Below are 13,736 nucleotides of genomic sequence, written 5' to 3'. Positions count from 1 at the left end.
ACAGATATTTTTGTAGACAGTTGCTCATATGCCTTCCTTCGCAGAGTGTGGGGTCTTTAAATGGCCCAAAATTGCCAAATACTACATTACAATTCCTTGATGAGCTACTCATTCAACTCAAGTGACTAAATTAGTATACTGTATCTGTATAATTTGGCAGCAAGCGTTTTGTGCCACCACCATTCTGTGACATGATGCACTTCATTCTCCTTGACCTAAGGTCCATATCCTCTCTACTGGATATCCTACTGCAACTCTATGTTCCTCCATTACAAAAAAAGCTGTTGTCATAGCAATAAATAATTTTTGTATAAGTAAGTTGTGATTTATCTAAAGGGTCCATGTTCTTCATATTTTTGCTTATCTGCTTTTGACCTTAGCAAGAGTTCTGCTCTAGCTTTTGGATTCATGCTTATCCGGGAGTATTTGAGTTCATAGTTCATAATCAGAATCAGCCTGATGCTGCTTTATAAACTATATTAAGCCAATGTGCTGGGCAAGAATTGCAAAAATTCCTTGCAGTGAATAATACAGAAGCGGTGATGCCACCTTACAATACTGTATTATAGATAAACTAGATTAGTAGTAATGGTTTTTATGGCTTTATTTTGGTTTTTCGCTTGTCACATTCAAAGGAGGTTTTTACAGGCAAGGAAGCAGTACTAACAGGGGTGGTTATTTGTGTGCCTTTAGGAGGAGGAGAAGGTTTGGGTGGGGTCCATGTACAACTCCCATGTACTGTAGTTTAGTTGCATAGGTATAGAAAGAAACAACAATATATTGAGTTTTTTTCTGTCAGTTATCTTTAATTGCAAACAATAGATATCATTTAAAGGTAATTGTTGAATTTGGTAAACTTTGAAGGGATACTGTCATCGGAAAAATATTTTGTCACATTGTGCAGTCTTCTTTGACTGCCATAAAACATTTATGAATTTAAATGGCATATATGTTTGTATAATTTACCGTGACTCATGATTTAAAAATAATAACAAGTAAGATAAAGTCCTGCCTTGGGACTTGAAGGATGTTTGATGTGCATTGAAAGTGAGTACAACACATAACCCCTGAGTTGTGACATCACTTTTGAGAATGCAGCTGAACAATAAAGCAGAATACTGCCTAGCATCTCAGGTAATGTCCATCCAATAACACAAAAGTGGTGCAATTGAACAAAATTCCTGATATGATGAGTAAGTAAGATATGCTGTAAGTAAAAGGTAGACCCCTATGGTTTGCTGTGGATAACTGTAGGTGAGTGGAATGAAATTGCAGCCATGAATGAATGAATGAATGGTGGTTGTGAATTTTTATGATACATTTCAAGTATTGTTAAAGTGTATTTATGCATTCTCCCCACCATTGTTCTATTAGTAGAATAATTTCAGTGCTGGTAGGCTCATACTCCTCCTCTTCATCTGTCATATTTAGTGATGGGCGAATCTGTACTGTTTTAATTCACCAAAAAAATTGTGAAACTCCGAAAAAATGTGTGAAATAGCGAAAAATTAGCAAAGAGCATTGAAGTCAATGGGTGTCAAAATAATTTTGACAGGAACAACAATTATTATATGTGTGACTATTTTGTCCAAATGAAGTAAAGTCAATGGGCGTCCAAATAATTTTCACGCACATCAATTTTTTTCCCGCTGCTGATTTTTTGCCAGTGAATTTTTGCCACAATTTTGCAAATTTATTGGCGAATTTATTCGTCCATCATTAGTAATATCTGATTAAATGTTGCTCAAAGCTGAATAGACTTAAATATCATCTATCCCATCAAGCACCAATAGTTATTTATTTTTTAAATAAAAATTTAATTCAAGCAAAAAACTGGACACAACCAAATAGAAGTGTCATCAACATGTACAATATAGGTTGTGATTGTTTTTGACAACTCCAATTTCCCAAAGCTCGCTGGAGCGGTCTTGTATAAGCCCACTGGCCTATTCTACCTACACTCCTATCATTATAAGGATGTGAAATGGATTGCACAAAAAACTTTTAGGTCTGATAGATGAATATCATATTGGTTGGACAGAGCTGTATGAAAAGAAAATATTATGTCGATCATGCCACGGACTACATACAGAAGGCTAAAATACTGTACATCACAACAGTAAAAGTATGTTTCATTATTTTATATATATTTATAAAAATTAGATTTGTGCATTTGTTTGTTGGGAGGAATTATTTTGTATTTGTGCTGTACCATACTGCTTTATGCAAGCATCTCAGATTTTGTCACCTGCATTACTGTTAACCATGTATCAAGATTCAAATGAGATGTACACCCATTTCAGACATTGCTTTCACTTTCTTGATTTATATTTTGTTTTCTGCAAATTCTGTCACATCATCAAAGAACCCCTTCAAAATGGAATTGTTTTCCATTTTCCTCACTTTAAAATTGTATCGTGAATTAGTGATGCTTCAAAAATAAAGCTGCATCCTAGAAACTACCCTGAGAGGATGTTTTCTGTTGTATTCAGTGTTTTTGTTCCCTTTGAGGTATAGCATTTGATCGGGAAGCACCTTAGTTGAAAATGGCACAGAAATACAGATGAAGCAATCAGGATTTCACATTTTGTTGCACCATTTCTTAGTCATGCCTCTATATTTCATCCTGAAATCCATAGAGTCTAATCAGTGAAAAAAGTAGTTGTGCATCAAAAATTGGGCATTTGGGTAAATTCTCACCGTTTTGTTAAAGTGAAACGGGTCAGATTTGCCCATACTAGTAGAGTGCAATTTTCAGTACATTGCTTCTTATGGACTAAGGCCATTGCTAGGCCATTGAAGGCAGGACTCAGTATGGTAAACTGTGATATACTGATGGTTTCATCTGTAAAACATGGCTAAATATGTAACTATAGCTTCAAGACTATTTAGAGCAATAATTATTCATTTTGCCTAAATCTCACCCTAACTGTATTTCACTGGCCCTAAAGCTGGCTGCCCCCAGACATTGTTCTGTATTCCCCAGAGTTTGGGAAAAACTGCTGTTCTAGTTTCCTTTTGGATAGACCTTTTACACCTCTCATACTCCATTCTGATAATATAGCCAAACTTAATGGCAAAACTATTGACTTCTTCAAACAAATAGTGTATTTCAAATTGTAAATTTATATTTTGTTCTTTACTTTTAAGCTCCAAATAAGCAGTGCATAAAATCTGTTTACTCATATTCAAAGTATAGATAACACTGAAGGTTTCCAAATATGAATTCTTATAAATTCAGTCTAAATCAGAATGTTCAAACCTGACTTCACTTATAGTGGGGCAAAAAGCAATACAGTATTGCAATCCAGCCTGGGCGAGTTTTGGTGAGTTTTTGGTTCCAGAACTAAATTGTAAGACTACTATTATGACAATGTTTTCATGTGAACTTAAGGGTGTAGGGGGTACATTCTGGGCCATTAAAAGGAACTCTAAAAAAGTTTAAATATTATTATTATACTATATGCCATTCATTTTTATCAAATACAGTATTATCATAAATCACAGTTTATCTGTCTATGAATTTTTAAAAATGCTCTTGAAGGCTCTGCTGAAAGGATCATCATAATTCCATTTACAATAACATTTTCAGTCACCTTTCTTTCACTGGTGTAAAGGTCCCCAGTAATTTATTTGAAATTCACCAGCATTTATTCTGGACCGTGTCAATGACCATAGTCTATAGTTACAACTTCTTCCTTTTGGGCAGTTTTCATTTTGGAAAAAAACATGGGGATTTTAAAAAAAAAACAATATTTTCAGTGAAAAACAATCATTTTATTATCAGAGCCTCTACCTTACCCTGGATAATGGAAATTATATTGACATTGAGTATTTGGCCTCAAAGTTGTTCCCTTATTGGAATGTCAAATATAATGATGGTCTTACCTCTAGAATAGATGTTTGGACCTGAAGAATCAACTCATGTCCTTTTACCTGCCGTACGCAGATCTTGCAAGATAGCTGAGTTGTAGCAGGCGTGTAGCGCTCCAGAGAAAAGGCACAGTGCAGTGGTTGCTGGTTACTGCACCAAACACGGGAGAAGGGGACCTCCTGGAAAACATTAATGCACAAAATGGGATGACCTGTTGATCCTCCATTTTCTTTCCTGATATAAAATACTCAAATATACTTTTATTGATATGTAGCAAATGTGAATATGTATATATGTATAACCTATAAGTATACATATGCACATGTTTCCTGTTGCCATGGATTCTAGGAATGCCCATTTTAACTCATCAAAAACTGTCAGTCATAGGAGTAATCTATATCAGGAGTACAGAATGCACTCCCATATGACACATCGTTTTTTTTTTTCATTTTAAGATGAGCTTTCTATAACTTTAGAACAAAGTTTAAAAATGCTAAAAATAATGGCAATAGAAATTGATATTATTTTTGCTTTATCTGCTAAGCCATTTCTCAATTATCTGTTGGTTTTGTAGAGCAGAGGGCCCCAGCTCATTAACACCTTTGCCCAACACAATCAGAGATTAGGAAGAAGATACTTGGAAGACCAAGTAAACATTTATGGATATTATCTTGAAAGATGTATCGTGGTGTTGCTTGCTCATTAGAGCATAATAGCAATTTAAAACAAAATTAAGCAGAGAGGGTGGGGAAAATTGAATTTCTTAGTAGCACCTAGAACTTAGTGCAGTTGCACAATGTTATTGTGGGGTAGAATGCTACCAAGTTTCATATCAGTTCTATAAGCACAGGGAGTCTCTGTCTTATCTGATTGCCTCAGCCAGTTACAGGTTTTGGATCAGTTATCCAGAAACCCATTATACAGAAAGCTCAGAATGACAGCAGGGCCATCTCCCATAAACTATTTTAATCGAATATTTCATATTTTTTAAAAAAAGTATTGCCTTTTTATTGCAAGATTGAAACAGATATATTTAAGCCTTATTGAAAGCAAAACAGACCTACTGCGTTTATTTAATGTTTAAATGATTTTTAGCAGATTCAAATTAGGAAAGACCCCTTATCTGGAAAACCCAGGCCTCAAGCATTCTGGATAACAGGTCCCATACTTGTATGATGCAATAAACTAAGATGATATTGAATCATCCTTCCGAGTCCTACCCGAAGGCATGGGCTCCGTTGCCCAAGGCTACCGCCCGCGAACAGCTTGAACGGATGGGCCCCCCTTCGCGAAGCTAGGGAGGGCCCACCATTCCCGTCTCCCCAAAAGGGTTTGGGGTCATTTGGACACCTTTTCGCTGAAGCTAGGGGAGTCCCGTCTACCTTGGGTTCTGCCAAAGCTTCCCCCAGGGCGTGTCATGGCCAGGAGTCCAGCGAAAGGAATATGACCCCATCCATAGTGCTCAAATCAAACACAAAAAAGGTGATGGAGTGTGCGGTGCAAGGCCATTCATTGCCTTTAGTAAGACTCCAGCTGGCAGCCGGAAAAAAAAAAATCCCGCCCGCCTAATGGCTGGGGTAAAGGAAGTGAAGCATGATTAGGCATAGGTACATGTGCATTGCCCCTGACTCAAAAGCAAATCAGGTGCCTCCCTCATGGGAGCACAGCATCCCAGCTTTCATCAAGCTTCCGCTTGCCAACCTAGTCCAGAGGACCAAGTGTTTCTCCATTCACATAGGATCATAAGAACAGATACTCCTCCTTGATCTTGCCAGCCAGAGGACCAAGTGTTTCCAAAGGCAGAGAAGAATAAACTAAGATATTGTACATGATGGGGAGGGTGGAAAAGCCAAACAAGCACCCACTTAAGTGAGAACATTTATAAAATAAATATGCTTCACTTTTTCAACAGATTAGCCCATTGTATGTTTGGCTTAACCACAAAGAAAGAGAGACTTTCCTCGTATTTCTTTAACTGCATGCATATTTTTTCATAAAAGGAAAACGCCAGAGCATACCCATACATTCTATTTTATGGTAATGTTAAAATAACTGACAAAGCAAGAAAGACAATTTCGGAAAAGAATGGGGGGTGAAAGGCTTTTCTTTACCCAATAATTTCCATTTCCTATAGCAGCTGGAAACATAATTATAATGTGAATTAAAATAAAACAATTTTCCAAATACCTTAAGCACTCCTGACTGTGCCATATCCCGTCCTCTTCTATTACAGAGACTATTTTTCTCACAAGCGAATAGCTTTTCATAGCATAAAACAATGCTGATTACAGAACTAGCCTTTCTCTTGTAACTAATTCTTAGTTCATTGTTGCTACAATTTCTCCTCTTTATTTGAGATTACTACCTTATGTATACCAGTTGACTGGTAAATGTATAATTATTCCAATATTTTTTTTTTTGGTGTGAAAATGTTCTCTAAGGAATATTCAGCCATTAAGCACCTAAATAATCATCCAGTAGTAGGACATACAGCTACTTACAGCTGCACAATAGGATATAACAGGTCTCTATCTACCAGACAGAACCCTAACCTGGCTCATAATGGAGGGGCTATCATAGCTAACAGTATATGCCCTAGTGGGCTAGATCTTATCATTCCGAATATAGAGCTTATCATTATGTGTTTAGAGAATAATCTGTTGGTGTCTGTCTCTAATTTTTTATTATATTTCTATTTTATCCTCCACTGTTCATCTTCAAATCGGAAAATCCATACTCCTACCTTGTTTCTGACCCTAAAAACCATAATTATAAGTACATGTATCCTTACTATCTTGGGATTAAAAAAATGAATGTAAATTGCAAAAGTTTTTAGAGCAGCACCCTCAAATTTACATTCAATCATCACTAGATGTGTTCTATAATAATGCTACAACCCCTTTTTGTATTATTAAAGTGATTTTATCATGTGAAAACTTGTTTTTTATCAAATACATTATTTAATAATGTTCCTCCAGCAGAATCCTCTAATATTTTATTTTGAAATCTGACATGGATCTAGATATAGTACTTTGTTTGTTTCCTAGGTGCCCTCAGCCATGTGACTTGTGCTCTGATAAACTTCACTCACTCTTTACTGCTGCGCTGCAAGTTGTAGTCAGATCACCCCTCCATTCCACTCAGCAGCCCATCTTCAGAACAATGGGAAGGCAAAATTCCACCCTGACACCTGCATTGCTTAATATGCTCCCAAGCGCCTAGTGGTAGATATGAGAATAGCACTCAATAGTAAAATCCAAGTCCAGCTAACCCAACTTCTTCAGTTACACTGAGTAGTAGAAAAATAGCTTATCTGAAAGAAGTTCCATTGTGAAGTGATGGCTCTTTCTGAAAGCACATGACCAGGAAAAAAATCACCTAAGAGGACTGTCACACAAATATTACAACTAAAAAAAATACATTTATTGGTTCAAGGATAACATTTTAAATGGCAAAAGGAATGCCTTTAACAGCTCACTGAAGTATAAGACTGCATGCAAGTAAGGCATCTTTTTTATACATCAGATGAAAAATATATGGTTTACCAGACAGGCAGGCTATTATGTTTAGAAAAATAGCCTACTTTTAAGCCGACTATGTAAAATGATGAACCCAATGATTCACATCTTCTTCCCAACATTAATGTAAAGGTATGTGATTACTCCTAATCATGATGTCTGATCTTGGACATGTGTTCTCAAATGAAACAGATTTGCTCACTGAAAGCCCTTGATACATTTACAATTGGTATAATCCTTCATACAAATTTCCAGGGACTGCTATTACTTTGCCATTTGATAGAATAGGGAGGGGCAGTGGACTGGAACAGGCTGATTGTAACATTCTCAATTAGCCCCCATTGTGACATTTGTCATATAAATAAGTCCAGGCAATAGCAGCTGCGCATTTTACCAGAAACACAAAGTAGTTCAACTATCTTTCCAATATTATTTTCTTCTATACATTTGAACAATTGCAAGACCTTGCATACATTGATGTTAATATGGCATTAAACTTTTCATGCAAAGAGAGCTTTGCTCACAGTCTGTAGTTTCTGTAAGATCACTGAGAATTATTCAACAGAGAACAGAGAACACATATATTTCACATTTCTTAGATCTGCAGCAGACAGACTTTATAAACGTGTAAGACACCTTCACACAAGAAAAAAATGTCGGACTCTAGAGTTTGTTCTCAGGTGTTTTTATGATTACATGAAAGGAAAACTATATCCTCGAACAATATAGGTATCTATAGAAATGTATCCACACACTTTTAGAGTGCTCTGCCTGTTGTCCGTATACCTTGTTAGGTCTCAGGTGTCTATAAGACCCCCCTTTGCTAAAGGGCCCAGTGCTGCCCTTTTGAGCCAATAAAATCAACTTTGCATTCACAAAAATGAATCATTGTGCTATAGCGATTTTGGATTTCTACAGAAATGTATCACATAAAATTGATCATACATAAAACCCTGCTTCATCCAAATAAATAATGTTCATAAAATAGACTTTTTTTTATTAGAAAAAATAGAATATGGCAATTTTAAGTACTAAGCCCCCCCCCCCCCGGGATCCTACAATGCAGAGTGCACACATATACGTCAAGGGCACACATATTTCCTGGATCACATGAGCCAATTAATAGACAAAGCTCTGTCTTTTACTCCCACACTTCTTCCTGTTAGAGCTGCAGTATTTCTGGTCAGGTGATCTCTGAGGTAGCACACAGACCATCACAAAATAGGGGCTCAGGGTAAAAGATGTAAAACAGCAATATATACATATATAGTAATTAGAATGAATTTGAGGCAAAGTTCCGCACACATTTTTCGCCATGACAAAAAAGTCACCAGGACAAAATTGTCACAGAGACAAATTGGCAAAAAAATGCCCATTGACTTTAATGTATTTGGACAAAAAATTTGCCATTACAAAAAAGTCGCTATAAGAAAAAATACACGTTAATGCATTTGGAGTGAGAAAAAATTGTCAGGGCTTAAAAAAAGTTGACATCTGTTGACTTCAATGCATTTTATATATATATATATATATATATATATATATATATATATATATATATATATATATATATATATATATATATATATATCCATATATATATCCATATATATATATATGGATGATAAAAAATAACAATCATTTATTAATGTTAAAATATAGTTTATTGGTAACCTGAGACTAGGTATATTTTGGCTTATATAGGTTTTGCTACTTCCGTGTACAAAAGCATTTAAACCACTTTATAAACAAACTGGTTTTTGTAACAGTTTCTAATCCAATTAATTCCTAGAAGATGGAAGAATGATGAAATAATTTGCCATTTTAAATCCCCCTCCAGCTTCAGCATAAGGATTGGATCAGCAGAATAGGGTGCCATCTTTTAAACAATATTCTTATTGAAAGATCATCAAATGTTTTTTAAGGTATATGTTTCAAATGCCTTAAATTAATAAATTATTTATTTCAGTGCTTCTTATGTTCGTTTATGTTCGTTTATAGCTCCACAGTCGGGCTGCTACAATTCATCTGTTTATAGTAAAAAAAAAAAAAAGTGTAAACTAAGGCAGAGGATTTTCCTTTATTTTATGAAGTAACCAACAATTACAACATTTGGGAAGCCATTATCCCCTTCTTCAGAAATGTTTCTGTGCTCAAAATAAAAATAAAATATTGCTTTTGAACCGTTGCTATTGCCATAGATAATTTGAGCATAATTTGTATTTTCAACAGGTGATATGACTGTCTTCCAGAAATTTGTACCAATGTGATGAGCCTTTGAGCCTGCTTATACTAAGATCTATGAATGTAGCTTGGGCAGGCTCCAAAGTGGTCCGGGTTAAGCCATATATTTGATCAATAAAACTTAAATCAATTAAATACATGGCGGTGTTTGCAAAATATTTACTCTACGAAGGAAACAACCATTTGGACAGGTTGGTGTTATGCATTTTCCGCTCTATCCCAGCTCCTACTTTGTATCCAAAACCTTTTTTATTTGTGGAATCCTTTAACAGTGTCCTTTGTCATATGACTGAAATAACGTGAGAAAAAACAGTATATAGATAGGGAGGTCCTCTCCCAGAGTTTTCCATTTGTCATCATCGGGCACACAATACTATATAATCTTGACTCTTAAGAAATACAAATATAAATATATTGTGCGTAAGACAAATGCAAAGTAGTACAGGCAGTGGCAAAGTTAAAGATACATTGACACTTGCATATTCAATATAATTAATAATATAGATAGATGGTAGATAGATGATGATGATGATGATGATGATGATGATAGATAGATAGATAGATAGATAGATAGATAGATAGATAGATAGATAGATAGATAGATAGATAGATAGATAGATAGATAGATAGATAGATAGATAGATAGATAGATAGATAGATAGATAGATAGATGATAGATAGATGATAGATAGATAGATAGATAGATAGATAGATAGATGATAGATAGATAGATAGATAGATAGATAGATAGATGATAGATAGATAGATAGATAGATAGATAGATAGACATTTGTTTAAAAATGCCTTGGAAGGAAAATGTCGTCCTACAAATAAGCAGCGTCGCTGAGCTTCTGATATTATGTGATTGATGACTTCTTGGCGTGACTGAGGTTTTTTCTGACCTGCGGGATGAAGAAATAAACGAAAGCACTAACATAGCTAAGGCTTTTTATATTGGGCTAACAATATAGGTCTCACATAAACTTTAGAAATCAAACCTTAAGGGTTGTAGAAACGCTGTTTGCTCATTTTCTTTTTTTTTTTTCATAGGTGTCATCAGGCTATTGATTTGTCCAATGAAAGTTGAAAACATATAAAGGAATTGCTGGTCATTTATAATCCAACTTTATAGGAGTGTTTTTATGCACCAGCCTGAATATCTTGCACCCTAGAGACTCAGCTTAGCTGATTTTTACGGAAAAATATGCATTAATACTCTCAAGCAGCCAGATCACAAGATGACTGTCCCTCAAATATTCACCTTAGTGTTGTCACTGCACAAACCAGCAATTTAGATCAGAGTATAAATGAGTCCCCCAGGTTCCTTTGCAATATTTTTCTCAGGTGGGAATGTTTCAAAGAAGCCATAAATTATGTTTATTTTATTACCTTGGCAAGATATTGGTTATTTTTGGGCAACAGAACTTACAGCTATGAACAGCTAATATAACATACAACTAAATTACATGTATTTCTTTATGTGAAATGATGTTTGTAACACTGATAAAAATTTGCTGGAATTTTTGGTGTGTGTAATGACCTGTATGCTTCAGAGTACACTTACAGTATAGTGTGAATGGTAAATTCACACGTTCAGTCTGTTCGAATGAATGTCACACAAATTACAGGGTCTAATGGAAGCAAAGGATTCTTGGAAATAACAACAACCTTTAACTAATGGTTATTCCAGTGTCTCCTTAGTGGGCTGCATCAACAAATTCAACTGATCTTTTGTCTAGTAAATGTTATGGGCTGGAAGGGATTCCATTTGCAGCAAAATCAATGTGCACCAATATGATAGTAAATCATTTGGTAATGTGTGAAAAATAATCATGCCGGACCTCTGGTTGCATAAAAACAGTGTTCAACTGGAGTGTGTGTGACCCACCAGTGCTTCCACTTTAGGGCCCCCCATCTCAGATGTGAGCTCTAGCTGAAACCTCAAACCCAACCTCAAACTTCAAACCCAACCTGTCCTTCCACCATGCATGTTTACATTTAAAATAAATAAATGGATAAAAATCCTGCAAATTTATATCTAAACTTTTTTTTAAGCATTCAATGATCTGCATCTCAATTAAATGAGCCCATTTGAATAGCAAATCAAATCAAAAGGGAATGAAGCAGATCCTTAGCCCTAACAGGTGCCATTACTAAAATTTGACTAGGACAATAGTGATGGACAAAGGAAGAGTTTACTTTTGTGCAGAAGTCTCTATATATAGGTTCTAGTGATGAATAACATTTTTTGCCAGGTATGGATTCGAAGCAAAATGAAAATGTTGCAAAATAAAAAATGGCCATTAGCTTCAATGCATTTTGCATGAGAAAATGTCCATTGACTTCATTTTTGCTGTTTCGCGAACTGGTGAATTGTTTTTTAGCAAAGTGAAGCAATAACCACTAAAAGGGCAACCTATTGCAGTGACCATATAGATTTTGGCTAAAGGTAAAATGTTCATTCTCAAGATAGAAGCAAAAAGGGTGAGGTTTGAAAACCTTACAGAAGCAGTGTAAATATCTTATACATACATTCCCAACAAAACCTTATACACAGATTGGAAGAAACTCCTCAGGGCACAAGGAGAATACTGTTGTTTTTATAAAATGTGCGTATTCTTATATTTAGGAATATATGAGGGCTTGAAACAAGGACAATATATCACCACAATTTAGACTTTTGCCTGTGTTTGTGTGTGTGCCACCACTGTTAAAATGACTTTACTTGATATTTATTTAGTAGGTCATAACATATCAGGAGGGTATTGTTTTACCATTGGAATGAAGATTAAAGGGCACATCCCTGGCATCCTCTAAAAATATGTGATTGTATGTTTCCATGACCAACATGTGACCATTTTCCTTTTTATACAAATTGACAGCATGCTTGCATTGTATACCATCCTTATTATAGTAAGATTAGGTCTCTAAGCATCTAGTAGATAGTGCCATTTTATAGATTGTATATTGGAGTATATACTGTATACAGCATAGGTGGACTATGATGTTAGGGCACAGTTGTTGAGGGCAGGGGCGGGATTGATGACATCAGGGTTATGATGTGGTAATCTGCAATTGGCCAATAATTGTGTCAATCTAATTTGGAAAAATGGACAGGCAGTTTTGACCCACACAGCCTTCTGGAAAACTGTGCTGTCTAGGTTAAACATGGCAGGTACAACCCTAATATATAGATTTTTTTAAAAAATATGTAATGGGCTGATATACAGTAAGGTTTTATTACTTCTGTAATGACGCATCTGGAAATTTAAAGTGCATATGACAGTAAGAAAGTGGTAGGTCTGGGGTAAGCTGTTTGTACTTTAAAACACTGGGCATGATAGCAAGTGAAACCAGAAACAAGCAAAAAATTGGATACCCCTATTTATATATATATATATAATACACAAAAGCCATGAATATCCTGTAAATTATATCCTTATAAACGGTGAGTTCTGATGTCATCAGTTATAAACGGTGAGTACTGATGTCATTTCTGTCACATGAATCACTTAAATTTGTGTATTATAATAAATAAAGTACCCCCAGTTGCAAAATATGAGGATATTAGAAGTTACCTCGGAGTTCCATGACCTGTATAAAAACACTCGGCCTTCGGCCTCGTGTTTTTATATGGTCATGAAACTCCTCGGTAACTTATAATATATACAAGAGGGGGTACTTTATTCACTATATATATATATATATATATATATATAAAAAATATATATATATATATAAAAACCTTTTTAACCTTCGCTATAGGTAAAAGTCTGACGAGGTCAGATATTATAAATGATTGAGAAAATAGATTTAGAAAAAGAAACCCCACCAAATAGCTATTCCTATATCACTACCAAGTTAATTAAATTGTTGCCCAATGAATTAAAAACCAAGTAGTTCATAACTGGAATTATTTATAAAGAAATAAAGTGCTGTGCATTTATTGAATAAAGTGCTAGTGCAATATGTGTTGCCAGAGCCCCGTTTACCCTGTCCTGCCTTATCTTTGTGTGGTGTCCCAGGTTTTACAAACAAAACAGGCAGTTAGATTACGAGACAACTCCACCATCTATTTTTTCTATGAATTATTCTATTTT

At 35.2% G+C, this 13,736-nt stretch overlaps 1 protein-coding gene across 1 annotated transcript in view; it reads right to left on the bottom strand.

Moving 5' to 3' along the window:
- Nucleotides 1-13,736, bottom strand: part of unc5d.S (unc-5 netrin receptor D S homeolog) — a 301,388-nt gene that overhangs the window by 24,615 nt on the left and 263,037 nt on the right. Inside the window, exon 15 of the mRNA XM_041587754.1 lies at nt 3,889-4,053. Coding sequence (XP_041443688.1) covers nt 3,889-4,053 — 165 coding nt within the window. The remainder of the gene's footprint in view (nt 1-3,888; nt 4,054-13,736) is intronic.

Source organism: Xenopus laevis, chromosome 3S, assembly GCF_017654675.1.
Source record: "Xenopus laevis strain J_2021 chromosome 3S, Xenopus_laevis_v10.1, whole genome shotgun sequence".
Taxonomy (NCBI): Eukaryota; Metazoa; Chordata; class Amphibia; order Anura; family Pipidae; genus Xenopus; species Xenopus laevis.
The sequence above is the reverse complement of the archived record's forward strand: the minus strand, read 5'-3'. Positions and strand labels throughout refer to the sequence as shown.